The sequence below is a fragment of the Mustelus asterias genome, chromosome 2 (genome assembly GCF_964213995.1).
Source record: "Mustelus asterias chromosome 2, sMusAst1.hap1.1, whole genome shotgun sequence".
NCBI lineage: Eukaryota > Metazoa > Chordata > Chondrichthyes > Carcharhiniformes > Triakidae > Mustelus > Mustelus asterias.
Genome location: NC_135802.1, coordinates 142,565,227 through 142,591,105, shown reverse-complemented (window position 1 = coordinate 142,591,105; position 25,879 = coordinate 142,565,227). Strand labels below are relative to the sequence as shown.

Below are 25,879 nucleotides of genomic sequence, written 5' to 3'. Positions count from 1 at the left end.
CCGGCCATGTCCCTCTACCCCCGGGGGCTGTACTCACCTTTATGTCCCCATGGGGGGGGATTCCCACAACAGGTTCACAGTGAACCTGCTGTAAACCCCACCGACGTGTCGTCATGTCAGCACGCTGTGAAAGTACAGCTCGGGGGAATATATGATGTTGAGGGAGGCGGGGGGTGGTCTTTAATTATATTGAAACGTATGTAAATGTGTTGTAAACCGATTCACACCCATCATAGGCGCGAATCTGATTACGTCAACGGCGAAGGGTGGCAAAAATCAGAGATCGCGATTCCACCGGCGAGATTCGCGATTTCCGGCTCTCGCTGGATGAGCCCCCGCCAGCGATCCTGCAGACGGAGATCGTGGGCTCAATATCGACCCCCCCCAAAGATTCAGACGCTGGTCAACCCACATGCACTTCTAGCATTTTCCACTTACAATTTCAAGCTTCTGGGAATGGTGACAGAAGGAACATTTAATCAGCTGTTATTTAATCAATGCCCAGACGCAGGGGTGGGCGAGATCTGAAAAGGTGGCACATCTTCATATTGTCAAATGGCATTTTAGGTATCTCAGAATGTTTCACACTTCATAAAATGACTCACTCTGAAGCACCAAATAAACTGAGTTTGATCAACATAGATGCCTTTAAGGGGAAGCTAGATAAGAATATGGTGAGGGGGGGGAAGAATAAAAGGTTTTGCTGGTGGAGTGAGGTGAAACAGGGAGGCTTCTGTTGAGTGTAAATAGCAGCATTGAGCAGTTGGACAAAATGGTGTGTTTCTATGCTGTAAATTACATTTAATTCCATTTAAGCATCAGCCTTCCTATTATGAATGTAGAAACAGTTGAAGTCTGACAATAAAGAGCAGCTTAGCAGCAATACAGAGCTTTCAACGTGACACTCAGAGAAAAGCCCACACTCCCTAATTACATTAAACAAAGAGCCCATGGGTTAAATCTTACCAAAGAATGGCAGAGCGTTGTTTCCGGCGAGGAAACTGGTGTGTTTCTCTCCAGAGAAACACATCGATTATACTCTCCAGATCTTACGACACTATGCCAAAAAACTCAAGGGTGTGTGTTTCGCGCCATCACACAGGGGAGCAGTCCAGCAAAAGCCACTGCACAGCTCATCCTGACTCGAAACTTTGGCTTGATTCTCTCTCCACAGGTGCTGATCGACCTGCTGAGATTTTTCAGCATTTTCTGTTTGGGTTTCAGATTCCAGCATCCGCAGTATTTTGCTTTTAGCTCCGATGCTGCAGCCCCCACCTCGTGGCCTCAATATGTTGAGCAGTGCATCGGAATGTAGATCAGGGCGCCATCTTAAAGGGTGTCCCAATCATAACCTGAGTAAACCACCCTCCGAGCTCACCACTGAGGTCTCAGGGGCTCCCATCCCATCCCCAATAGGAGTCTACACTTGTCTAACCAACCCCTTTCTAACCCCCCCCCCTCCTCCGATCATCGGCCCCTTCTACCCCTCCCAACCCCCACAGTCTGAGCCAGCACACCCTCCCCCCCCTCAGGTTATGATTAGGGCGTCCTTTAAAGATGGCGCCCTGATCTTTGTGCAGCTGGGTTTTGCCAACATATTGAAGTAATGCTCCCCTGTATGATTCTTTTTTGGTAGAGATCTGGAGAGAAACACTTCGGTTTTCTCACCGGGAACAACACTCTGACGTTTTTTGGTAAGATTTAGCCCGATGTCATTAAGAACGCCAGTGTGTTCAACATCATTCAATGTAATTTAACTTTAATTATAATAGTTAGCCACCTTAATTATTTGAGGGAACAGCCAAAAATGCATTGGAATTAGTGACTTCACTCGGGAGACTTGCTCTTCTTGCCTTGGGGGAACTGCTTGTTGTCCCAGAGGGATGGGTGCTTTGGTTTCCTCACAATCTGAGGTTACCGCGCCTGTAACAGCACATTTAATGGAAGTACTAAGTGCTCCCAGCACTGGCACAGCATGTATTGGATGCAGGATGGTCAGGAGGGCGATACACAAGAATGGTGAGACTGCCAGCGGAACCATTCCCTCACTTGCCCCAGTGCCTTCAAGGAGAAATTGAAGGAGGGGAAATAAGTGGATAAAACCCGGATTTTGGGGCAACAGGACATCCCAAAGGAAAGAGAGCAGCCAATTCGAACATAACCAGATCCCGGTGATATGACAACAATGATATAATGACCAGATAATATGCTTGCAATGTTGTTTAGAAGATTAGCATGGACCAGGACATTGTGAAAGCTACCCTGATGTGAGATCATTTACACCCACCTTACTGTAATGTCTCATTCAAAAAGATCACACCATCGATACTGCAACAGGTCGGACAGCATCTGTGGAGAGAGAATAGAGCCAACTTTTCGAGTCTGGATGATCCTTTGTCAGAGCTTCGTCCAGCTCATCCTTACTTGAAACGTTGACTCTATTCTCTCTCCACAGATGCTGCCCGACCTGCTGAGATTTTCCAGCATTTTCTCTTTGTGTTTCAGATTCCAGCATCTGCAGTATTTCGCTTTAATCTCCAATACTGCAGCCCTCCCTCAGCAGAGTATTGGAATGTTGGTTTCAATTTTGAGACTCCAGGGTCTCCTAACCCAGAGGGGAGGGAGGGAACAGCCACTGACCAAAGGCTGGCATCGGAGAGAGTACTGGAACGTAACGGCGAAAATAAATGAATGCATTTATTAAAGAGGAGTATGAACAAAAGGTGCTCAGTATGATGAAGTACTATCAAGAGCTGCAGAGATAACTGAGCAATCAATGTGGAGTGCTGCAGTCACAGCAATTCAGTCCCTCATCTCACTAATGGGATTTGAAATCTGCAGGTGGAAGATGGAAACGTTAAGGTGACTTTTACAAAAGATTTATTCACAAAAACTTGCAGCAGAATTTAGCAATGAGAACTCTTATTGTACGTAACCATGGTGATTCATCATTGTCCTCGAGATACTCTGTGTCAATGCATCATTGTTGATGGCAGCTATTTTCACACTGAGACCCCACACTCTCATTCTTTACAATGGTTCCACTGGAGGCATTTTTAACCAATACTTCTTAACCTTCAAGAAACATATTGTGACCGTACATCACCTTTTATTAGTCTTCGGGTTCCATCAGGAAAGACAATATAAACGTGTAGATCGCAGTTTTAATGCATTTAACATACGCTGAGGGTTCCAAAGGTGCTTCCAGAGCCACTGGGTAAGTTTGATAATTATCAGTGCAGAGGGATTAAAAACTAACAGCTCCAAGAATCTAATGGGCGGCACGGTGGCACTGTGGTTAGCACTGCTGCCTCACAGTGCCAGGGACCTGGGTTCGATTCCCGGCTTCAGGTCACTGTCTGTGTGGAGTTTGCACATTCTTCCCGTGTCTGTGTGGGTTTCCTCCGAGTGCCCCGGTTTCCTCCCACAATCTGAAAGACGGGCTGATTAGGTGCATTGACCCAAAGTGTAGCGACTGGGGGATTTTCACAGTAACTTCATTGCAGTGTTAATGTAAGCCTTACTTGTGACTAATAAATAAACTTTTTCTTTTATGTGGCACCTTTCAATGTCACGCATACGAGCATTTCCCTTTTCTCCTCCTTCCTCCATACTTACTCCATTTTGAACATCTCTATAAAATCCTCATTTTGAACATCTCTATAAAATCTCTATAAAATCTCCCCTTAACCTTATTTTCTCAGGGAACAGTCCCAACTCCTCCCATCACTCCATGTAACTGAGGTCCCTCATCCTTTTTACACACTGAAATAATTTATTGCAACTTTACTTAAATAAACAAAATATTTAAAAATACATTGTATCTCCTGCTCTGTGTAACATGGGAACCTTGTCTTGATTCCATAACTTGTAATATGCTTGCCAACTAAAAATCAACCAAACTCAGTTTTGAAATTTACAATTAAACCCAACCCTCCCATGCTTTTTGGGAGAGAGAGAGCGAGTGTGAGAGAGCGAGAGAAAGAGTTATAGATCTCCATTACTTTTAGTGTGAAGAAGTGCTTCCTATTATCACCCCTGAACAGCCTAGTTCTAATTTTATGTACATGCTCTCTTCCTCTGGATTCCCCATAAGAGGAAACTATTTAAACCTACCAAACACATCAGGGGACATGTTAGGTCAGTTGGCTGGATGGCTAGCATGTGGCTCAGATTAGCACGAACAGCATGAGTTGGATTCCTGTTCTGGCTGGGTAGACTATCTCCTCTCTCTTTCCCTGAGAGTGGAAGGCAATGGCAAACCCCTACTGATGAATGTTGCTGAGAAAAACAGTTCAGGAGGAAGCATCAGCGGATAATGAGCCAAGGACCTGCCTTTGGGAAGAGCCTGCAATGGCATCAGATACCTAAAGCATCTTAATTAGAATTACTCCTTTCACAGAGGCTGGGAGCAGGTTGATCCTGAACGTATGATGTTCAGGATGTATGTTATTTGCTATCAGCTCAAAGTTATTTTGTTACAAAATACAAGAAACATTTAGAACTTAATTAGCTCTTCTATTGTATAGCATTGAATCAGCACTATTGAGATCTTTGCTTGTGCCCTCTTATTCCTCTCAGCATCCTCCAAGACTTTTCTCCTCCCTAGGCCCGCACTGTTTTGGAGCCAAGACATAAAGCACTCTCTCCTACTCAATTAATTCTCTGCCAGGCCCTCAAAGCTGTGCACAACCCCTTACCCCTGATCCCCCACAGCCTTCTCTTCCTCCTGCAAGCTGCACTTCTTCAAAAAAAAGGCCAACATCATCAAGGCAATGATTTCTTGATTTGCTTTAGCTGTGGCTCAGTTGGCAGCACTTTCGTCTTTGGATCAGGATCTTGTGGTTCAGGTCCCACTCCAGATGTCTGAGAGCAATATTTTGACAGACATTTGGAGATGCCATCCTTTGTTTAAAGTTTTTTAAGGTTTGAAGTTTATTTATTAGTGTCACAAGTAGGCTTACAATAACACTGCAATGAAGTTACTGTGAAAATCCCCTAGTTGCCACACTCGGCACCCGTTCGGGTACACTGAGGGAGAATTTAGCATGGCCAATGCACCTAACCAGCATGTCTTTCAAATTGTGGGAGGAAGCCCACAAAGACACGGGGAGAACATACAGACTCTGCACAAACAGTGACCCAAGCCGGGAATCAAACCCAGGTCCTTGGCGCTGTGAGGCAGCAGAGCTATCTAGTGTGCCGCCATGCCACCCTATTCGAATGAAGTGTTAAACGCCCTCCTCTCTGAAGCGAACATAAATAAATCCCATGAGACTATTTTAAAGAAGCGTTTAGCCAGTGTTACGGTTAAAAATTATCCCTCAACTAACACCACTTAGAAAGTAGAACGAGTTATAGAATCATAGAGCCCTACATTGCAGAAGGAGGCCATTCGGGCCATCGAATCTGGACCTATACAATCCCACCTAGGCCCTAGCCCCATAACCCCATGCATTTACCCTAGCTAGTCCCCCTGACACTAAGGGGCAATTTAGCATGGCCAATCCACCTAACCCGCACATCTTTGGAGTATGAGTGGAAACCGGAACACTCGGAGGAAACCCACGCATACACGAGGAGAACGTGCCAACTCCACACAGACAGTGACCCAAGTCGGGAATCAAACCCGGGTCCCTGGCACTGTGAGGTAGCAGTGCTAACCACTGCGTATCAGCTCAACGTAACATTGCTGTTTACGGGAGCTTGTCGTGCATAAACACAGCAGTGACAACACCTCAATAAAGTCACTGGCTTTGGGACATACTGATCTTGTAGGAAAGCCACAATCTTTCTTTCTCTTCTGCTCAGAGCTAGAACTTTAGTTGTGCCTTGCAGCAGATCAGTGCCCTTCATTGCAATGAATAGAGCTGGCAAATACAGTCTGAGTTACATCTTGATCCACTTGCTTGGTACAGCTATAACTGCATAATTTCAGGCACGCATCAGCAGTTTACTCAGCATTAGATATAATGCTCTCGGAACAGGATGTACCAAACTATAAAGAAAAGAGCAAATGTATGAACTTAAAAGAAAAACAATTCCAAGGCAGTCATACTGTTCTTGAACAGTGTCTTTAGCTTCACAAATCCATTATATTGTTTCCATTTATTACAAAAATGTATGTTCATCCAGTTAAGGCACATTCGACCATGGAATGGAACATGGTGTCAGCATCAAGCAGATAATAATGGTTCTATTCTGCCCAAGTAAAGTGCCTCAGTAAAAGCATGTGACATTTTCCACTGCCTGGCCTCCTAGGCAGTTCAACAGATTTTCACACTCACGGCCCCATTCCCACCTGGAGTCGAGTTGAACATAACCAAACTGCTTTCACATGTGAACCATATGCATGGTAGACCGCAACTTTAATTAAATCAGAACGCGTCAAAGTTAAGCACAGCTCCCCAGATGTAGAATCATGAGAGTGTGAAAGAGGCCATTCAGCCCATCGAGTCAGCACCAACCCTCAGAAGGAACACCCCACCTCAGCCCAACCCCTCAGTCTAACCTCTTAACCCCGTGCATTTACCATGGCCAATCCACCTAACCTACACATCTTTGGACACAAAGAGGCAATTTAGCCCGGCCAATCCACCTAACCTGCAATCTTTGGATTGTAGGAGGAAATCGGAGCACCCAAAGGAACCCTTGTAGACACGGAAAGAATGTGCAAATTCCGCACAGACAGTCACCCGAGGCCGGAATCGAAACAGGGTCCCTGGCACTGTGAGGCAGTAGTGCTAACCACTCTGCTGCCCCATAAAATATAAAGTCAATATCCAACTAAATTGCTAATTTGTTTTATAATCAAAGTAATTCTGTGGTTCTCAATCACTGACTTGTGTATGTTTCATCAGAACATAAAAATATAGAGGCAAGAGTCTGTCTCTGAGCCTCTTGAGCCTCCTCCACCATTCGTTAGTATGGTGGAAATCTTACATCAACTGCATTTTCCTGCCTTATCCGCATCAATTTAGGGAACTTCTGTTGCAGGTCCTCTAACGCAAGTACATTAAGAGGAATGAACAAGGGAGAAAAGAAATAAAGGGGAAACTGTTAAAGATGGTGGGAGGACATCCTTCTTTGAAATAAACATTTGAGCAATTTCCTGCTGTGAGGATTTCTTCCCAACTGACTCCAAACTTAAAGCATCCAATCTGGAAAATGTTCCAAGAAAAGTTTGAGTGGATGCCTCAAAACCGTTGTGGCTGGGACAATCGGAGGTGCAAAATGTTTCACTTTAACGAAACTACCCAAAGCTACCGGCCTGACTTTGAACTTTTATCCAACACAACTTCTTGTTTCCTGCCGCAAAAGGATAATGACAGTGGCCCTGAGCAACATGATCGTCCTGAAACTTGACTAGATGGTTCCTGTGAAGAGGTTTTAGGACAGGACAATCTCATTGACTTGTTCAAGTGTATATATCAGATCTGCATGTGCATGATGCTGCCACTGGGTGCCGGAAGCAGGAAGGATTGCATTGCAAAGCACAAAAAAAGTAATGCTGAGCAATTTTCCGAGTTACTTTGGAGGGTAGTCGGGAATCAACGACGCTAGCGTGGCATTGCAGTTACATACAGGGCAGGTCACATAAAGACGGCAGGTCACCACATACTACCAGAAGGATGTGGAGGCTTTGGAGGGAGTACAGGAAAATTTTACCAGGATGTTGCCTGGTATGGAGGGTATTAATTATGAGGAGGAATTGAATAAACTGGAATTGTTCTTCCTGGAAAGACAGAGACTGAGGGGCATCCTGATAGAAGTTTATAAAATTATGAGGGGTATAGATAGGGTGAACAGTTGGAAGCTTCTTCCCAGGGTAGAAATGACAATTACAAGGGGACACAAGTTCAAGGTAAGCGGGGAAAGGTTCAGTGGAGATGTGCAGGGGGAGTTTTTTATACAGAGAGTGGTGGGGGCCAGGAATGTACTGCCAAGTGAGGTGGTTGAGGCAGACACATTAGCGACATTTAAAACTTATCTGGACAGACATATGAACAGATGGGGAAATAGAGGGATGCAAGCGGTTGGTCCAGATAGGACAACATGATCAGCGAAGGCTTGGAGGGCTGAAGAGCCTGTTCCTGTGTGGTACTGTTCTTTGTTTAAAGGCATTAGTTGGACTAATCCAATGGCTTCACAGTCACTAATATTGATACATATTTTAAAAATCTCCAGGTATCTTAAAAGGAATTATATTCACAAGCTGCAATGGAAGGATTAACCATGTTCTTCAGATGATTCATCCAGCTGTCAGGATTGCTAGTCTAACAACATAACCACTGCACTATCTTACCAGTATATACAAAATAACATCCTCAACATAGAGAGTAAATGAATGGCTGTCAGTGAATGACATTCATTCACTCAAGCACCTGAAGCATTAAGATGGTTGCTCAGTGTTACTGCTAACCAGTGCTTGCAGCTCTCGATTGCAAAGTTCTGCTGCAATCTCTGGTTCAGGGGGATCCCACACGAGGATAGAGGGAATAGCAGCTGCCTTCTTAGAGAAACCCTGGAGATCATATAGTTTATCAAGCACAAAGAGGAGATGTCACGACAGTATTAAAAATATAGCGATCCAAAGTTCATCCCAGGGTAGCCTATAGCCTGAGAAGCTTGAATTTGATCAAGCTCTGTTAAGTATATTGAGGCGGAGAATTGGCAGAAATTCTCCACTTGAGAAAGCGTCTTGGCACTTGTAAAAAGCCATAAGAGTGGCTGAATGACACACTCTTCACACACAGCTGTTGATTTCATAAAGATGCAGCAACTGATAACTTTAGCAACAAATGCAATCAGTGATAAGCACTTACCCATGGCATGTCTTTTGCCTTCAGTTTATCCTTGATGGCTTTCTTATATTTCTCAGTTCCCTGAGCTCCTGTACGGAGTATTGTACACGGACTTACTGAGTGGCACAGGTACATGAATGCCAGACTGTGCCCATTACTCCAAAGCTGAACAGAAGTGAAATTAGGCCAGGATTCTCCAATCCCTTTCACCTCCCCCACCAGTGCCAGCTAGAGTGGAGAATTTGGCGTTCAGCCAAAACTCCATTCACTGCAGCGGGGCTGGAGGATCCCAGCCGCAGGCAAGGTCGGAGAATTCTTGGCCTAAATCTGTGGATGAACATTCATCATCCTTTCAAATATTCACAGCCAATCCTTCCTATGCAATTGGGAAAAGAAGATAGGAAGACTGCCAGAAAACCAGTAAGGGACTATCTCCTGTACCTTGGCCACCATTAATTAGGGGCATAGGCAATTACTTTCACGATAATTCCCCATCCTTCCATGTAGTGGATCTGCTCTGATGGAATTTCACTGCTGCCTTGTGTCATTGGGAAGTTTCTCAATCCATTGGAAAACCAGACATCTTATTCATAGGTGTGAACTAATTAAGGCAAAATACACTGTATAGGATCTTTTTTGTTGAAATTTGTTACTCCTGGGGACCTTTTTCCAATGCAAGGTAGGTAAATGTAACAACTATAAATTATATTACATCATCAGGTAATTGAGGTGGGCCTGTTGGAATATGAACTCCCTGATTAAGGGCCAAATTGATGGGCTAATCAGGGAACCTCTTGCTTTGTATTTAACCAGGAGTGTCAGTTCCTCTGGCACTCCTAGTGTAGACTGCTATCTGAAAGCACTCTGTATGCTATTGTCAGACTTGTAAATAAAGGGATTTTGGTGAAGGGACCTCTGCTTCTGAGGACTTTTCGCAATAAATCAGTATTTCTTCCAAAAGAGACCCTTCCACTTCAAGTCAAATCATTTAAGACATTATTGATGTTTGTCATGGGCACTACTTTCGTCTAAGTGTGCCTAATGGACTATTTTTCTCAGGGAGGAGAGGATTCAGAAGAGTCATCCACCGTGTTAGTGCTGAGTGACAGTCAGCCATATTAATCAGATTTGCTGCTTCCTCATATTTTTAAAAAGATTTGGCCTCAAAAAAGTCCCTAAATTTATGGTAAGACAAAACAACAGCAATTTGCGATAAAAATGTCCAAAGGAACCCCCAGAGATAGGCACATGAATATGCAAGGAATAGATATGGACCAAGGGCCGGTAGAAGGAATTAGTTTAATTTGGCGACATGTTCGGCACAACATCACAGGCCGAAGGGCCTGTTCCTGTGCTGTACTGTTCTGTGAGTGTTACCATTTAAAAAAAAAATGACACCAAGCAAAAGGAAACATTTGGACAGGTAACTGACCAAAAGCTGAGGAAAACAGGTGGTTTTGAGAAATGTTTAAAAAGAAGCGAGAGGAAGGCTGAGAAATCTGGGGAGAGGCTTTCACCTCTTAGGGCCTTGATGTCTGGTGGCATGGCCAGTGATCTCAGCTCTGGACTGCAGGGCTGTGTGTTCCATGGCTCTAATGCTGAGGCTCTGGTTTGAGGGGATGCCATGTGGTGGAAAAGGAAAGGCAAAGGTGGAGTGAAAGGAAGCAGCAGGTGGATAACAGGCCAGAGTTGGAAGAATGCACAGTTATCCAAGCGAATGGACGGGTGGAGAGATTTGAAAAGGAGGGTGAGAATTTTTATATCGGTTCACTACCAGGACATGAGCCAATATCGGTCAGAGGTGATGGGTATTTGGGAATTGGTGGGAGCTAGGACACTGGCAGCAGGGTTTTGGATAAGTTCAAATTTATGGAGAGCGGAAGCTGGGAGGCTGGCCAGGAGATCATTGGAACCATCAAGGCTGAAAGAAACAAAGCAAAGAAATAGATTCAGAGAAGGGAGAGGAGACTGAAAAGGCCTTCTGGAACGTAGGTGCCCATCTTTCTGAGACTCTAATTACAAAGAAATGAATGACAAGGCCTGTGTATCGGGACAAGGGCCCAGGAGTCGGAGGGGTGGTTACTACTCCAACGAAAGATCCAACAATGTGCTTTGTCTCTTGCCAAACTTGACAGTGCGGAGGTATAAACTGTGCTGTCCATGTGAGTTCTGAAGTTCATATTGTATAATTAGCATCTACAAATCTATCGTTACCAATTTACATTAAGTAAATAAGCCAATTTTGTTTTAAAATTGAAAAGCATCGTTCTGTGAAATATGCACTAATTATTTGAGCACACCAAGCTGGGGCATTGGTGCTAGGCAGAGATTATTTTCCCTTAGTGCCAGTATCGGGCATTCTTGGGTCAAGTATAGCATGATCAGATACAGAACAAGTTTCCTCTGCTCTGACCAACAGCACGGTTGGGAATCTTTTTCCATGAGTGTCGGAAACCTTGTCCACCAACAGAAATGGGTCTCCGGCAAAGTTATGCCAGTGAAACGAGTGGAAAATGCTAGGGCCCCGTCTCAGGTTCAATCCCAGCAATCTAACAGCGGACAGTTTAAAATGTCTCCATTTTCGACACCAGTCATCAGGTGGTCTCTCGATGGGAGATTTCCACTTCATCCCCCAATGAAGAATTTAGATAAGATCATCCAAACTTAATACAGTAACAGCGCAGGCAGTATCTGCATATCGCTCTGCTCTGCAATAACTGTGCCAATGTTTCAGATTCACGCTGTGGTGAAGTCAATTCAATTTGACAATTTTCTTTCCCCATTTCTCCAGAGCACATAAGCAGATCAGGGACCTCTATGATGCTGACAGCTATTTTCATTAGATAAGGGTATTGAGAGATATGGGAGCTATGTCAGGTAAATGGAGTTGGATACAAATCAGCCATATAATTCCCTCCTGAAACAACCTCACCTCTCCCTCTTCCTTTAAAATGCTCCTTAAAACCTATCTTTTTGATCAAGCCTTTGTCCTAGTATCTCCTTCTTTTGACAAAGTCAATTTCTGACTTTTCCCACTCTTGTGCCGAGCCCTGGGCTATCATCATTACATTAAAGGTACAGTACAAATATATACTCTTTATATTAGATAAGGGTATACTCAATATCCTTATCTAATGAAAATAGTTGTCAGCATCATAGAGGTCCCTGATCTGCTTATGTACTCTGGAGAAATGGGGAAAGAAAGGGTGGCACACAGCACCAGGGACCCGGGTTCGATTCCTGACTTTGGTCACTGTCTGTGCACAGTCTGCACATTCTCCCCATGTCTGCGTGGGTTTCCTCCGGGTGCTCCGGTTTCCTCCCACAGTCCAAAAGACGTGCTGGTTAGATGCATTGGCCATGCTAAATTCTCCCTCAGTGTACCCAAATAGGCGCCAGAGTGTGGCGACTAGGGGATTTTCACAGTAATTCATTGCAGTGTTAATGTAAGCCGACTAATAAATAAACTTAAACTTTTTATTTTTGCTGTTATAAACCATTACGTGATTCTGGTTGGCATGAATGGTGATTAAAGGATAGAATTATGAAGCTCTTGATTGATTTTTCTGCCAACAAGGAGGCTCTCTATTTGTGAGAAACATTTTTTAAACAATGGGCGGAATGTTACCAACAAAAAAGCAAAGCCTCAGGGTCTGACTGAAAACAGGTATGTTTCTCTCCAGAGAAAATGAAATAAAAGTTTAAAGTTTAAGTCTAAGTTCCTTATTAGAGGAAACTGGAGCTCCCAGTGGAAACCCACACGGACACGAGAGCGTGCAGACTCCGCACAGACAGTGACCCAAGCCGGGAATTGAACCCAAGTCCCTGGCACTGTGAGGCAACAGTGCTAACCACTGTGCCACTGTGCTGCCATGAAATGTGATTGGTGTGGGAAGGTGGAGCTGTGGGCAACCAATCATGGAAGAGCAAGAAAGTGGGGTGGTTGGATAAGTCATGTGATGAAAGCTTCAGAACGACGTCCAACCAGAATTGGCAATCCTAAACTTGACTAAAATTGTGACTTTGTGGACCATATGGGCTGCCAACATCAGCAGTTGTATGTGTTTGATCAGAAGTGATGTTCTCAAGTCCCAAGGCAGTGCTGGATAATAATGGTTTTTGAAGGTGAAATACAACGCTTGACTTTCTTGCATTTATTTTTTGACAGAAAGAAAATATTAATTACAGGCTAATCTAATTTTTCCCTGACGGATTTTTTTAACTGCCACACGCACAAAAACTGAAAAGTTGAATGAAAAATCAGACGGGTTACATTCCACTGGGGAACCTAACCTTTCCTGTTCACTAACTTAGTCAAACTAAATCACAATTAATGAAATTTATCCAGCAACAGCTTTTGAAAATGTCTTTGATGATCAGAATAAATGTTTCATTCCAACTGCTGGCAAACACGACTTGATGGAGGGCACGTTTAGGCGGATTCAGGAGAGTAAGAGGATCAAATAGCAAACTGGAGAAAATGGTGACACAGTGGTTAGCACTGCTGCCTTACAGCGCCTGGGACCTGCGTTCCATTCTGGACTTGGGTGACTGTGTGGAGTTTGCACGTTCTCCCCGTGTCTGCATGGGGTGCTCCGGTTTCTTCCCACATTCCAAAGCGGTGCAGGTTAGGTGGATTGGCCACGCCATATTGTCCCTTAGTGTCCAAAGATGTGTAGGTTAGGAGGATTAGCCATGGTAAACATGCAGGGTTACAGGGGATGGAGCGGCGGTTCGGCCTGAGTAAGATGCTCTTTCGGAGAGTCATAGAATCCTACAGTGCAGAAGGAGGCCATTCGGCCCATCGAGTCTGCACCGACCACAATCCCATCCAGGTCCTCTCCCCATAATCCCATGCATTTACCCTAGCTAATCCCCTTGACACTAAGGGGCAATTTAGCTTGGCCAATCAACCTAACCCGCACAACTTTGGACTGTGGGAGGAAACCGGAGCACCTGGAGGAAACCCACACAGACACAGGGAGAATGTGCAAACTCCACACAGTAACCCAAGCCAGGAATCAAACACGGATCCCTGGTGCTGTGAAGCAGTAGTGCAAACCACTGTGCTACCATGCCGCGAGTCGATGCAGAACTGATGGGCCAAATGGCCTCCTTCTACACTGTAGGATTCTAAGAAAAACCATTCCGTCTATCAAACCCCTCATGATCTGCCTTTGGGTGTGATGTTGAACCGAGGCCTTATCTGCCCGCTCCAAAATGCAAAAATGGTTCCTCAATATTAATTTGAAGAGTTGGGGAGTTCTCCCTGGGGCCCTGGCTCATAATTATCCCCCAACCAAAATCCTTAAAACAGATTATCTGGCCATTATCTCGGTGCTGCTTCTGGGACAGTGCACAAATCCACTGCTGTATTTCCTACGATGTGGAGATGCCAGCGTTGGACTGGAGTGGGTACAGTAAGAAGTCTCACGAAACCAGGTTAAAGTCCAACAGGTTTATTTTATTTGGTAGCATGAGCTTTTGGAGCACTGCTCCTTCATCAGGTGAGTGGAGAGTTGGGTTCACAAACAGGGCATATATAGACAGAGACTCAATTGCAAGCTAATGGTTGGAATGCGAGTCTTTGAAAGCTTGTGCTACCAAATAAACCTGTTGGACTTCAACCTGGTGTTGTGAGACATCTTATTGTATTTCCTACATTACAACAAAACATCATACTTCAGAAGTACTGAACTGGCTGTGAGGCACTTTGCAATGTCTTGTAATCAACCAAGAAGCAAGATAAGTGCAAGTTTGTTCTATGTGTAGATTTCTCCCTGGGAGCTGGGATGCATGTAAATATATTGGTTGGAGGGGCTGAGGGGCTTGGGGGCAAGGGCAATGGGTGTATAATTTACAAACATACAATATAGCGTGATAGAGACCACTTTGGTGACAAGCACGACCGCTTTATACACATCACTGTACCTGTACTAGTGCGATATGTCCCTGTAAGAGATGCCTGAAGCGGGTCCCCTTGACTTTGACTCAGACTCCTCATTGGGGGCTTTTGATAGACTTTATCTTCATATATGGGGTCGATGTGGTGCTCTGGAGACTGAAGTGGGCGCAGGTCAGGGCCCAGGTGGCTGTGCTGGCTGCTGTAGGAGGCACGGGAACTGGCTGTGGTGCACGAGAGAAAACAACACGTTGAGAGTTCAAAACCCACAGTCAATACAAGCAGAGAAAAATAAAAATAGGTTCTGAATCTAGTGGACACGTCTGACCAGGTCACCTCTCTGGAAGATCATAGAATCCCTATTGTGCAGAAGGAGGCCATTAAGCCCATCGAATCTGCACCAACAATAATCCCGCCCAGGCCCTATTCCTGTAACCCCTCATATTTACCCTGCTGATCCCCCTGACACTAGGGTCAATCTAGCATGGCCAATCCACCTAAACTGCACATCTTTGGACGGTGGGAGGAAATCGGAGCACCCGAAGGAAACCCACGCAGACATGGGGAGAATGTGCAAACTCCACACAGTTACCCGAGGCCAAAATTGAACCCGGATCAATTGTGAGACAGCAGTGCTAACCACTGTGCCACCGTGCTGCCCCAAATGTGAGACTAAGACCTAATTTTTAATTTGTCAGGAAGTCAGACATGATCACAATCCTGGGGTTGGGGGGGAAGGAGGTGAATTTAATTTAACCCAACCTGTCTCATGAGTTACTGACAAAATTGGATCAACCACCGGGTTTACATCCATGTGGGCAATGTGGATATATGATTCAAAGTACTGGAACAAAATCAATTGAATAAACAATCCCTGGTTACAAAAACAACAAGTTTGGGCAGCTTAATGCCATTCATTAATTAGTGGCATGGGGTACCCAGATAGAGGTTGGCATCCGACAGTATGATTTGAGCCATGCTACCATGGGCAGTAGGCAAACAGATGGCAGGTTGTTGTCCTGCATGAGGTGGGCAAGTTCCACAGAACACATTGCCATTAGGCTGCCTGAGGAGCAATAATACAAGAAATACAGAAACAAAACAGCCGGACACAGTTTCGGAAATGCCTGAACCAGGGGAGGGAGAAAACCTGTTTGAAATAATTGCAGGGCAGAGTGATGTGTTTTAATCCATTTGCACTATAGCTGACCTGGTGTTCCTGACACCAGCACCAGAAGCCCCCACATGGTAAATGTTCTATCCAGCTATGAAGAATACAAAATTTAACACTCTATAAAGCTCAACCATCTGAGGCATGTGTATCTATCCCTGTGTGTATGGATACTTGTGTGTGTGTATATATATATATGTATATATATGTGCGAGCATATATACATCTGCAAGAGAGTATCTATGAGAGAGAAGAAGTATGTGTGAGAGACAGAAACAGTTGGTGGAATTTTCCTGTCTCTCCCCCACCCCTGCCGCAAGAATCGTAAAGGCAGGACTGAAAATTTGGCAGACCATTTGGGGCCAGAAAATCCCGTCAAGTGCGTGAGAGACTGTTCACGCAAGGGTGAAAGCATTTGTGTGCATGTGTGCAAGAGTGCATGTGTGTGTGTATGTGTGCGAGAATGTGTGTGTGTGCGTGTGTGCTCGCGTGAGTGTGTGTAACAATGTCTGTAGGTGTGTAAGAATGTGTGTCTGCATGTGTGTGTATGTGTGTGAGAATGTGTGTTTGTGTGCGAGGATGTGTGTGTGAGCAAGAGTGTATGTGCGAGAATGTGTGTGTGTGAGAGTGTGCGTGTTTGTATGTATGTGTGCGAGAATGTGTGTGTGTGCGTGCGTGCGTGCGTGCGAGTGCATGTGTAAGAATGTGTGTAGGTGTGTGAGAATGTGTGTGTGAGAGAGTGTGTGTGTGCGAGAGAGTGTGTGTGTGCGAGAGTGTGTGTGTGTGTGTGTAAGCATTTGTGCCTGCGTTCAATCTTCTATTGGTGATATTGGTTGCATGGATTATGATCAAGGAACCAGGGTCAACTGAAACATGATTTACGACACTGGAACGGAGTCAGCACTGTGACAGTAGCTTCAGTTTGGTCACTTCATTGTAAGATGTTAGATAGATAGATACCCTACAGTGCAGAAAGAGGCCCTTCGGCCCATCGAGTCTGCACCGACCACAATCCCACCCAGGCCCTATCCCCATATCCCACCCACTAATCCCTCTAACCTAGACATCTCAGGACTTGAAGGGGCAATTTTAGCATGGCCAATCAACCTAACCTGCACATCTTTGGACGGTGGGAGGAAACCGGAGCACCCGGAGGAAACCCACGCAGACACGAGGAGAATGTGCAAACTCCACACAGACAGTGACCCAAGCCAGGAATCGAACCCAGGTCCCTGGAGCTGTGAAGCAGCAGTGCTAACCACTGTGCTACCGTGCCGCCCATTATGTTAAAACTGGAGTAAATGGATTTGCATTGCAGGCTCGGATCAAAACAATTTCATGCAAATAATTACTCTTTTCCTTGGACGAAACCGCCATTTTCAAATTATACTTGGGTACAACCTGGATGCAATGGTGACTATTCTTCAGCAGCTGGGACTCTGATACGAACTCGAAGGGAGGTAATTTCCCACAAACAGCTGAAGAATGCACCCCCAGTGGCTATGACCAAGAACTGCAACCTCATGGAGAAATGTATCAAATTAAAGGTTCAATTGAACAGGCTTGACTGAAGGCTGGAGCTCAGTGCAAGGAGAAAGTCAAATGCCTCTACAGTGCTCCTTAAGGTACTATTCTGCATCACGGGTGACAGCAAGCTACAACGGGCAGTAATTAACTCCATTAAATCAATCTATTGGATTGAACTTCCTCGTCCTATTCCGCTTCCTGTTTTAATCTTCCATTAGTTGGGACAGTAGAATTCCCTGGGCTAGTTTTTGACTGGCTAATTATGTCCTATCTGTTCCATCCTCTGTAACCTCACATGTTTCCAATAGCCCGAGCATTGAAATGTTGAGACTGACCCATAGAAAGAAAGACTAACATTTCTATAATGTGTTTCGCAACCAGGGAATATCCTGAAACAACTTACAGCCAAAGAAGTACTATTGAAGTGCAGTCATTGTTGTAGTGTAAGATTAGTGAGTTCTGCTGGCCCTGGCTTTTGACTGTTAAGGGATTAATCTGGAGTGGCAGTAGGATCTTACAAACATAGGAATGTTAGGAACAGGAATAGGCCATTACAGACCCTTGTATCTCTTCCGCCACATTATTAGGCTTTCCTTAATTAACCCACATTTGTCCATGTGACTATTAATACTTTACCGAAATTATTTTTTTCCAGAAGTTTTCCCGCCACCAAGGTTAAAGATTGGAGCGATGGTGACATAATGGTAATGCTAGTGGACCCTTGCTCTTCTGGGTAAATGTTATGACCTAGAGCTTGATTTATAGGGAAAAATTCACAATATTGTGAGGATACGAGCCTTAAACACATTGTGAATTGTGAAGAGGCTATTGCATTACTTCAAAACTACACGGACAATGGTGGCACAGTGGTTAGCACTGCTGCCTCACAGCGTCAGGGGCCCAGGTTCAATTCTGGCCTTAGGCCACAGTCTGTGTGGAGTTTGCACACTCTTCCCATGTCTGCGTGTGTTTCCTCTGGGTGCTCTGGTTTCCTCCCACAGTCCGAAAGATGTGCAGGTTAGGTGCATTGGCCATGCTAAATTCTCCCTCAGTGTAGCCGAACAGGCGACTTGGGGATTTTCACAGTAACTTCATTGTAGTGTTAATGTAAGCCGACTTGTGACACTAATGAAACTTAAACTTAAAGTTACTGGAATGAATGGATGAGTGGCAGATAAAGTTCAATGTGGAAAATGTGAGGTGATTCATTTTGATCGGAGGAACATGGAGAAACAGTATAAAATAAAGCAAATGACTGAGTGATCGCTTTGCTGAGCACCTTCGGCCTACGCGCAATCAGGATCCTGACCTTCTGGTTGCTTGCCATTTTAACACACAATCCTGCTCCCACATGTCTGTCCTTGGCCTGCTGCAATGTTCCAGTGAAGCTCAATGCAAACTGGAGGAACAGCACTACATCTTCAAGCTAGGCACTTTACAACCTACTGGTCTCAACATCGAATTCAACAACTTCAGATGATTAGCTCTACCCCACCTCGACCCCTTTGTTTTCACTTTATTTAATTTTTTTACTGTTCTCTACATTTTATTTCTTTATTGTCTTTCTTCATTTTTCTTCTCCCCAACTCTTTCCCCCTAACTTATCCCCACATTCCTTACCTTTTCTCCCCCTTTGCTTCCCCTTTCCCCCTTTTTCTAAATTTTACCTCTCTCCCACCCATTTCCCATCCCCTCCTCCATCTTCATTTGTCACAGTTTACCCTCTGATTTTAGCTTCTCTGTCGTTTGGCCATTCACACCCTTTATTCTCTCTATGGACTGCCATTCCCCTGGTTTCTGTGGCTATGACCCATCTTTCATTCCCTCACCCTGCAGTATAAATACCTCCCACTTTCTACGCATTTTAGCTTTGACAAAGGGTCATCTGGACTTGAAACATCAGCTCTTTTCTCTCCTCACAGATGCTGCCAGACCTGCAGAGATTTTCCAGCATTTTCTCTTTCAGAATATAAAATAAAGAATGCATTTCTAAAGGAAATGCAGGAACAGAGGGACCTGGGTGCACATATGCATAAGTCAGTGAAGGTGGCAGGGCAGGTTGAGAAAACATTTATTAAAGCATGTAGTATCCAAGGCTTCATTAATAAGTGTACAGAATACAAGAGTAAGGAGGTTATGTTGAACTGGTTGGGTCTCAGCTGGAATATTGCATCCAATTATGCAATGATATTGGAAAGAATGCTGAAAAGACTCAGAATGGTTGAGGAACTTCAATTGTGGAGATTGGTTGGAGAAGTCGGGACTGTTTTCCTGAGAAGAGAAGGCTGAGAGGAGATTTGATCAAATTGTGAGGGGCCTGGTCATTGATCGGGAGAATCTGCTCCCACTTGTGAAAGGAACAAGAACAAGAGAGCACAAATTTAAAGGCAGAGATTTTCCAGGTCAACCATGTTGGCTCCCACCAAGGGGGATGCGGCAGGCCAGCCAAATGTTCACTGAGTTTCAGTGGGACTGGAAGATCCTGGCAGCAGGTGGAATCGTAAAATCCCAGCCAAAGTAATTGGCCAAAGAAGCAAAAGCACAATGAGATGGTTCAGATCTGGAATGCACTGCCTGAGCGTGTGGTGGAGACAGGCTCAACTGAGGCGTTCAAAATGGAATTAGACTGTTAATTGAAAAGGAAGGGTTACGGGGAGAAGGCGAGGTAATGGCACTCAGTGAATTACTCATTTGGAGAGGCGGCGTGGACACAACGGGCCAAATGGCCTCCTTCTGCGCTGTAACAATTCTGTGATTCAATGAAGAAGAAAACCATGAAGTAGCTCTCGAGAAAATCTCAAGAAGAGCCCTCGAGAAAAAGAATATTTTGATCCCCGTTTGTGGAGCGTTGCGAAGCTAGAGAAGGTTACAGAAGTAGATCAAAATATGGGACGCAAGAGCGTGTTGTCAATCACTCACAGGAATCCTCCCCCCCCTCCCCCCACCACACCGTCACCCTCTTACCCTATCCTACCACCCCATGGAACAGGGTATGGGAGTTGTGATCCACTGCAATGACCTAATCAAACACTATCTTAATGCTGCAACAACGGTAAACAATGATATGAAGGATGTCATTCGTCACACATCGTCAAAACAAAATTATAATCTAGACGGCTGCCAAAAATCCTTTCTGGATAACCAAACGATAATAGAATTATTCTTTTTATCATAACTGATAAAAGAATAATTCTGGCTTTACAGTAAATAATGTGATTTATTTTACTTAGTGAATGAAAATCCCCAAAGCCAAGTGATAGCCTCCTTTGTTGAGTAGGAAGGGGATTAGTCCGTCGCACGCTACAGTCCAGAGAGGGGATACTCCTCAGTCGCGTGCAGCACTGTTTGTGTCTCTCAAAAAGTACTTCAGGGGTTTGTACTGAGTTCACAGTGGTGAAGTTCGACACACAGGGGCCATGGCCTGTCCTGAACCTGATAAGCAAACTCTCACCATGGTGTCTCAAAGCCTGCCATTTGACAGATGGGGTTTGAAACAAGGAACTTGTTTGTGTCTTCATGTGTTCCCCATTCCAGGATCCATATGGGGCAACCTTCCTGAGCAAGATCGAGCAGCAGACATATGGTAATAATGTTAATTGGCATTAAAAAGAATGTGAAAGGCACACGGGACTTGTTAAAGAATATTCTGCACAATAACTGGAAAACATTAACCTCTGCCCTTCAACAAAGACAGTGAGAAGGCTCATCTCAGGCAGCTTTTCCAATTACCAAAATAGATTTAAAAGCTTTTAATTAGAATTTATTATATAGAATTTTACAGCATGAAAACAAGTTCATGCCAAAGGTTATGCTCTGTGCGAGTCTCTTCCATCTCTATTTACTTCATCTAACCCAATCAACATGTCCTTCTATTTCTTTCTCCCTCATACTTAATTAGCTTCCATGTAGATGCATTTATATGCTACTCTATACTATTCTATGTGATACCTTGCATTTTGGTAATGCTGTGAAGTTGAGTTTGTAAAGATGTAAAGAATGTTTGTAAAAAATGTAAAACACTAAATGGAGAACAACAGTGTGTGGTCCCTTTAAAATGCTGGTTTTGGGTTCAATACTGGGATGTTTAAAATGCAGGCATACAGAGTACACAAATGGCAACATTTGTTGCAGAGGCCAAAACATCAGGGTTGCCTTGGTAACAGACTTTGCAGGGTTTTTGCACTCTAGCAGCCTATGAGTTTAAAGAAGACACTCAGCTAATAACCTATGAGTTTAAAGAAGATGTTCAGTGATTGGGAACTTATCAAATTTGAATTTGCTGCTGCTGTCAACCTCAGGCCAATCCGGGTATAGGGAATGGATAGGTCATCATCTGCCTGACTTGAGTTCAGTTCAGTTGAGTTCAACTGAGAGCCAGCCAGAACAGGAGGCCATCTCTAGAGCAGTTCGCCACCCTACCAGCTAAAGAACTATCTCTGAAGAGAATTCTCCATCTACCTAACAACAGGATATCAAATCAGAAAGATCTTACAGACAGAAAAATCACCAGAAAAAAACTCCAAAGCTTTCAAAACGCTATCAGACCTGGTTGTATATATTTTTTGAGAGTAGCTAAAATTCTGTTATTACTCTTTTGGTACTAAATAGTCCTTGTATTTATTTGAACAGTATTTCAGCTGAACCTTCCTTTAATTAATATATTACTTGTTTAGTTAAAGTTCCCGGTTGATTAAATAAAATAACTTGTTCATTATTCACTTAAAGCAAATGTCAGGTCTTTATATTAATGAACCTCGAAATGTTAATGTGGAACAGTTCACACCTTCCCAAACACTTTAACTAGATTACGAAGTGAGGTAAAGGGGATTAACCTCTGCGTCATAACAGTAACAAGATTAACAAGGTCACCGAATGCTTGGAAAATAACTGCCTTTATGGGTAGGGGCACAATAGAATCTAGGCGTATATTTAATTTGATTTATTATTATCACATGTACCGGGATACAGTGTAAAGTTTTGTTTCTTGCACGCTATACAGACAAAACATACCATTTGTAAAATACATGGGGGAAAAGGAAAATAGGGGCACAATATAGTGTGGCAACTATAGGTAGGGTGAAGAACAGAAGGTAGGATGTACAGAGCAATAATGGTTAACAAAGTCAGAAGAAGTGCAAACAATTGCATTCTAGAGGAAAGCAATTCAAAACAAGAAAGGTTATGCGACACTATTTTGAACCTAGGGTAGACACATAATGGTCTCCATGTTACACAAGGGCGTTACTGGCCCCGATGTCAGTGGGCATCGTCGCAGGTGGGACCAGAAAATTTGGAGAGACGTTAAAAGTCGACGGCTCTCCAGATTTCCCCATCCCGCTGGTGACGATGTCTGCCGATGGCGGGGCTGGAAAATCCAGGCTGCAGAAGCACGGGGGAAAATGCCAAGTAGATTTACAAAGGTGTCACCAGAATGGAGAAGGTACAACATCAAGAAACGCCTGCAACTCTTTTCTTGAGAAAAGGTTTTGAGAGATGACCTGTGGGGGTCTTTTAAATTATGATACGACAGAGATGAAAAAGGTGTTGCCAGAAAACTATCAATTTAAGGTCGTCACTAATAAGTCTGCAATGCAAAATTCATTGTAGTGTGTAATTTACCATAACCTCCCCATCTGGCAGTGTTCCACAGTCTTACAACTCTTTGAGGAGAGTAGTTCCTCTTGAATTTGTTATGGATTTGTTAAGAGATGATCTTAGGATCATGGTCCCCAGTCTTAGAGACCCCGCAAGTGGAAATATCTTCTCCATGCTGACACTATTGAACCCCTTTATCATTGTAAACACCTATCAGTTCCTCCCTCTTGACAGAAAAGAGTTAAAACCTGTCCAGCCTTTTCTCATTGACGTACTCTCTCAATTCTGGTAGCAGCCCTGTAGATCTTCTCTGCATCTTCTCCAATATCCGATTGCAGAAACCGTAACGTCTCTCTTGATGGTAAACGTGTGCACCAGCTCAACTGACTTACCTGCCAGGCTGCCGGGCCTCTGCAGAGTCGAGCGCTCGTACAGCTCCTGCGGGTGTTTCCCGTACGGATCAGATGCATGGCCGAGGCGTTTGGTGGGCGAAAGCGTGGCATAGCTGGGCTGGGATGAGCTGGCCTGGTGTGCGGGCGAGGTCGCGGCGACAGCCGGGGGCGAGGGGGAGAGGGCGGCCGAAGACACCACAATGTTGACCGGGGAGCTTGTGCTGTAGGACTTGGAAAGTCGGCTGGGCGAGGCCGTTTGCTTGGGGGAGGCGAGCCGCTGGGCGCTGTAGACGCCACTCTCCGCAGCCGAGCCCGCTCGCTGGAGCTTAGGTGGCGAGCCCGTCCGCTGGAGGGACATGGGTGAGCTCACTCTCTGAGCAGGAAGCGTGGCGCTGACGTAGTAGACAGAAGATGGATGCTGAGGGTCAGGCAGGCGGAAGGCACTCGCATGGCTTTGCATAAAAGCCTCCCTTGACTGCGATGCAGAGTGCGACGGTGAGCTCTCGGATCCTGACGTACGACCACTGTCACCAACTCGGTTAACCTGCAGGGTGCGAGAGTGGGACACAAACAAAATACATTTTAGAAGGAGGTAAACCGAGTCAAAAAGAGCGAAGTTGTGTGAGACTATTTTGGACCTAGGATAGAACACATCATGGTCCCGACTGCTGGAGACCATCTGTGATCCTCGCTGGTATGGACCTCCACCGGTGAGGTTGGAAACATAAGTAAGCCCAGACAATACTGTCCCAGGCTCGCCAAATAAATTTAAATAGGGTAATGAGTAATGTAATCTGATCACGTCATAAAACTGGCCCGGGAAGATTGCAGCTGCCCGTCGCAATTCCCGTTATAAGACCATAACATACAGGAGCAGAATTAGACCATTCGGCCCATCGAGTCTGCTCTGCCATTCAATCAAGGCTGATATGATTCTCAACCCCATTCTCCTGCCTTCTCCCTGTAACCCTTGATCCCCTTATTGATCAAGAACCTACCCATCTCTGTCTTAAAGACACTCAATGACCTGGCCTCCACAACTCTGTGGCAATGAATTCGGCAGATTCATCACCCTCTGGCTGAAGAAATGCCTCCTCATCACAGTTTTAAAGGAGCGTCCCTTCACTCTGAGCTTGTGCCCTCTGGTTCTAGTCTCTCCCACTAGTGGAAACATCCTCTCCACGTCCACTCTATCCAGGCCTCTCAGTATTCTGTAAGTTTCAATGAGATCCCCCCTCATCCATTTAAACTCCACTGAGTATAGACCCAGACTCCTCAACTGCTCTTCATATGACAAACCCTTCATTCCTGGAGTCATTCTTGTGAACCTCCTCTCGACCCCCTTCAAGGACAGTACATCCTTCCTTCGGTACGGGGCCCAAAACTGCTCAATTGACCTCCCGCTGTCATTTCCTGTTCCGCTACACTACTTGACCAGCATAGCAGAATGCTAAAATTGCACCCATAGGGTGGGATTTTCCGGCCACGCCCACCCCAAAACTGGAAAATCCCCGTCTGAGGTCAACAGACCGTTGCATGGGTCCGCCTACCCCCGCCCGCTACAATTCCTGTGGCAGGCAAGATGTGAAAATTCCCCCCATAATATCTAACAACACTGTGAACTGCAGCAGTTGAAGAAAGCGACTCACCACCATTAAGTGCTGGCCCACAGTGACATTCACATCCCTCTCCTATGTGTCGAACCAGAATTAACAGCCCTCATTAGAATCTGCAGCTACTAATTAGTTCATGGAAAGCAGTAAAATCCTTTAAGAGCCACACCAGGTAGAAACAGCAGGAAGTGTGACAGCCCCAGTTGCCCACCATGGCCCGGGAGTAGCACTCTTGCCTCTGTGTCGAAAGGTTGAGAGTTCTTGTCCCATTCTAATAATTTGGGCCTAAGGTCTAGACAAACAATAAAGATCTCATGGCACTATTTTGAAGGAGAGTAGGAAAGTGCTTTCTGGTGCCCGAGACAATATATATTCCTCAAACAGCACCGCTAAGAAAAAAGGTTGTCCAGTTACTTATCTCAAAGCTGTTTGTGGAAGCTTGCTGAGTACAAATTGTCCACCACGCCTCCTCTCTTACATATGTGATTTAAACCAACGAAGTACTTTGGAAGCGTAAAGTGCTTAGGGATGTCGCAGATTGAGAAAGGCATTATATAAATGTAATTTCATTCATTTTTCCTTTGAAGCGGACATTGCTCTTATATAATTATACGTTGTACCTGACTATAGTTATGAACACCGACTCCCGCTCCAATCTGACCACTGGAGGTCCTGCCAGAGAGCTGCGATGTGGTCGAGTCACCTCGGGAGAGGGTCTGGTTGCTATGGTAACTGCCCGAGTACTGGTAGGACCCTTCTGGGTTGGCATTAATCTGTGAGGCACTCTGGGAGAGAGGATTGGACCCTGTACAAAAAGTCATTTGAGAGCAGTCAGTGGACTTGACAGGAAAGCAGAGAAAATGTCAATTGCTGAA

The 25,879-nt window shown here is 44.8% G+C and overlaps 1 protein-coding gene across 3 annotated transcripts in view; it reads right to left on the bottom strand.

The window, feature by feature from the left end:
* ctnnd2b (catenin (cadherin-associated protein), delta 2b) overlaps positions 1-25,879 on the bottom strand; it is a 778,554-nt gene that overhangs the window by 302,992 nt on the left and 449,683 nt on the right. The window contains exons 5-7 of one of the 3 annotated variants that reach the window (XM_078229049.1): positions 25,618-25,809; positions 23,392-23,925; positions 14,736-14,930 (exon numbers count right to left, since the gene is read on the bottom strand). In XM_078229049.1, coding sequence (XP_078085175.1) covers positions 14,736-14,930; positions 23,392-23,925; positions 25,618-25,809 — 921 coding nt within the window. Of the gene's footprint in view, positions 1-14,735; positions 14,931-23,387; positions 23,936-25,617; positions 25,810-25,879 lie in introns of all 3 variants that reach the window. The other 2 variants (XM_078229027.1, XM_078229038.1) reach the window with 2 other exon arrangements.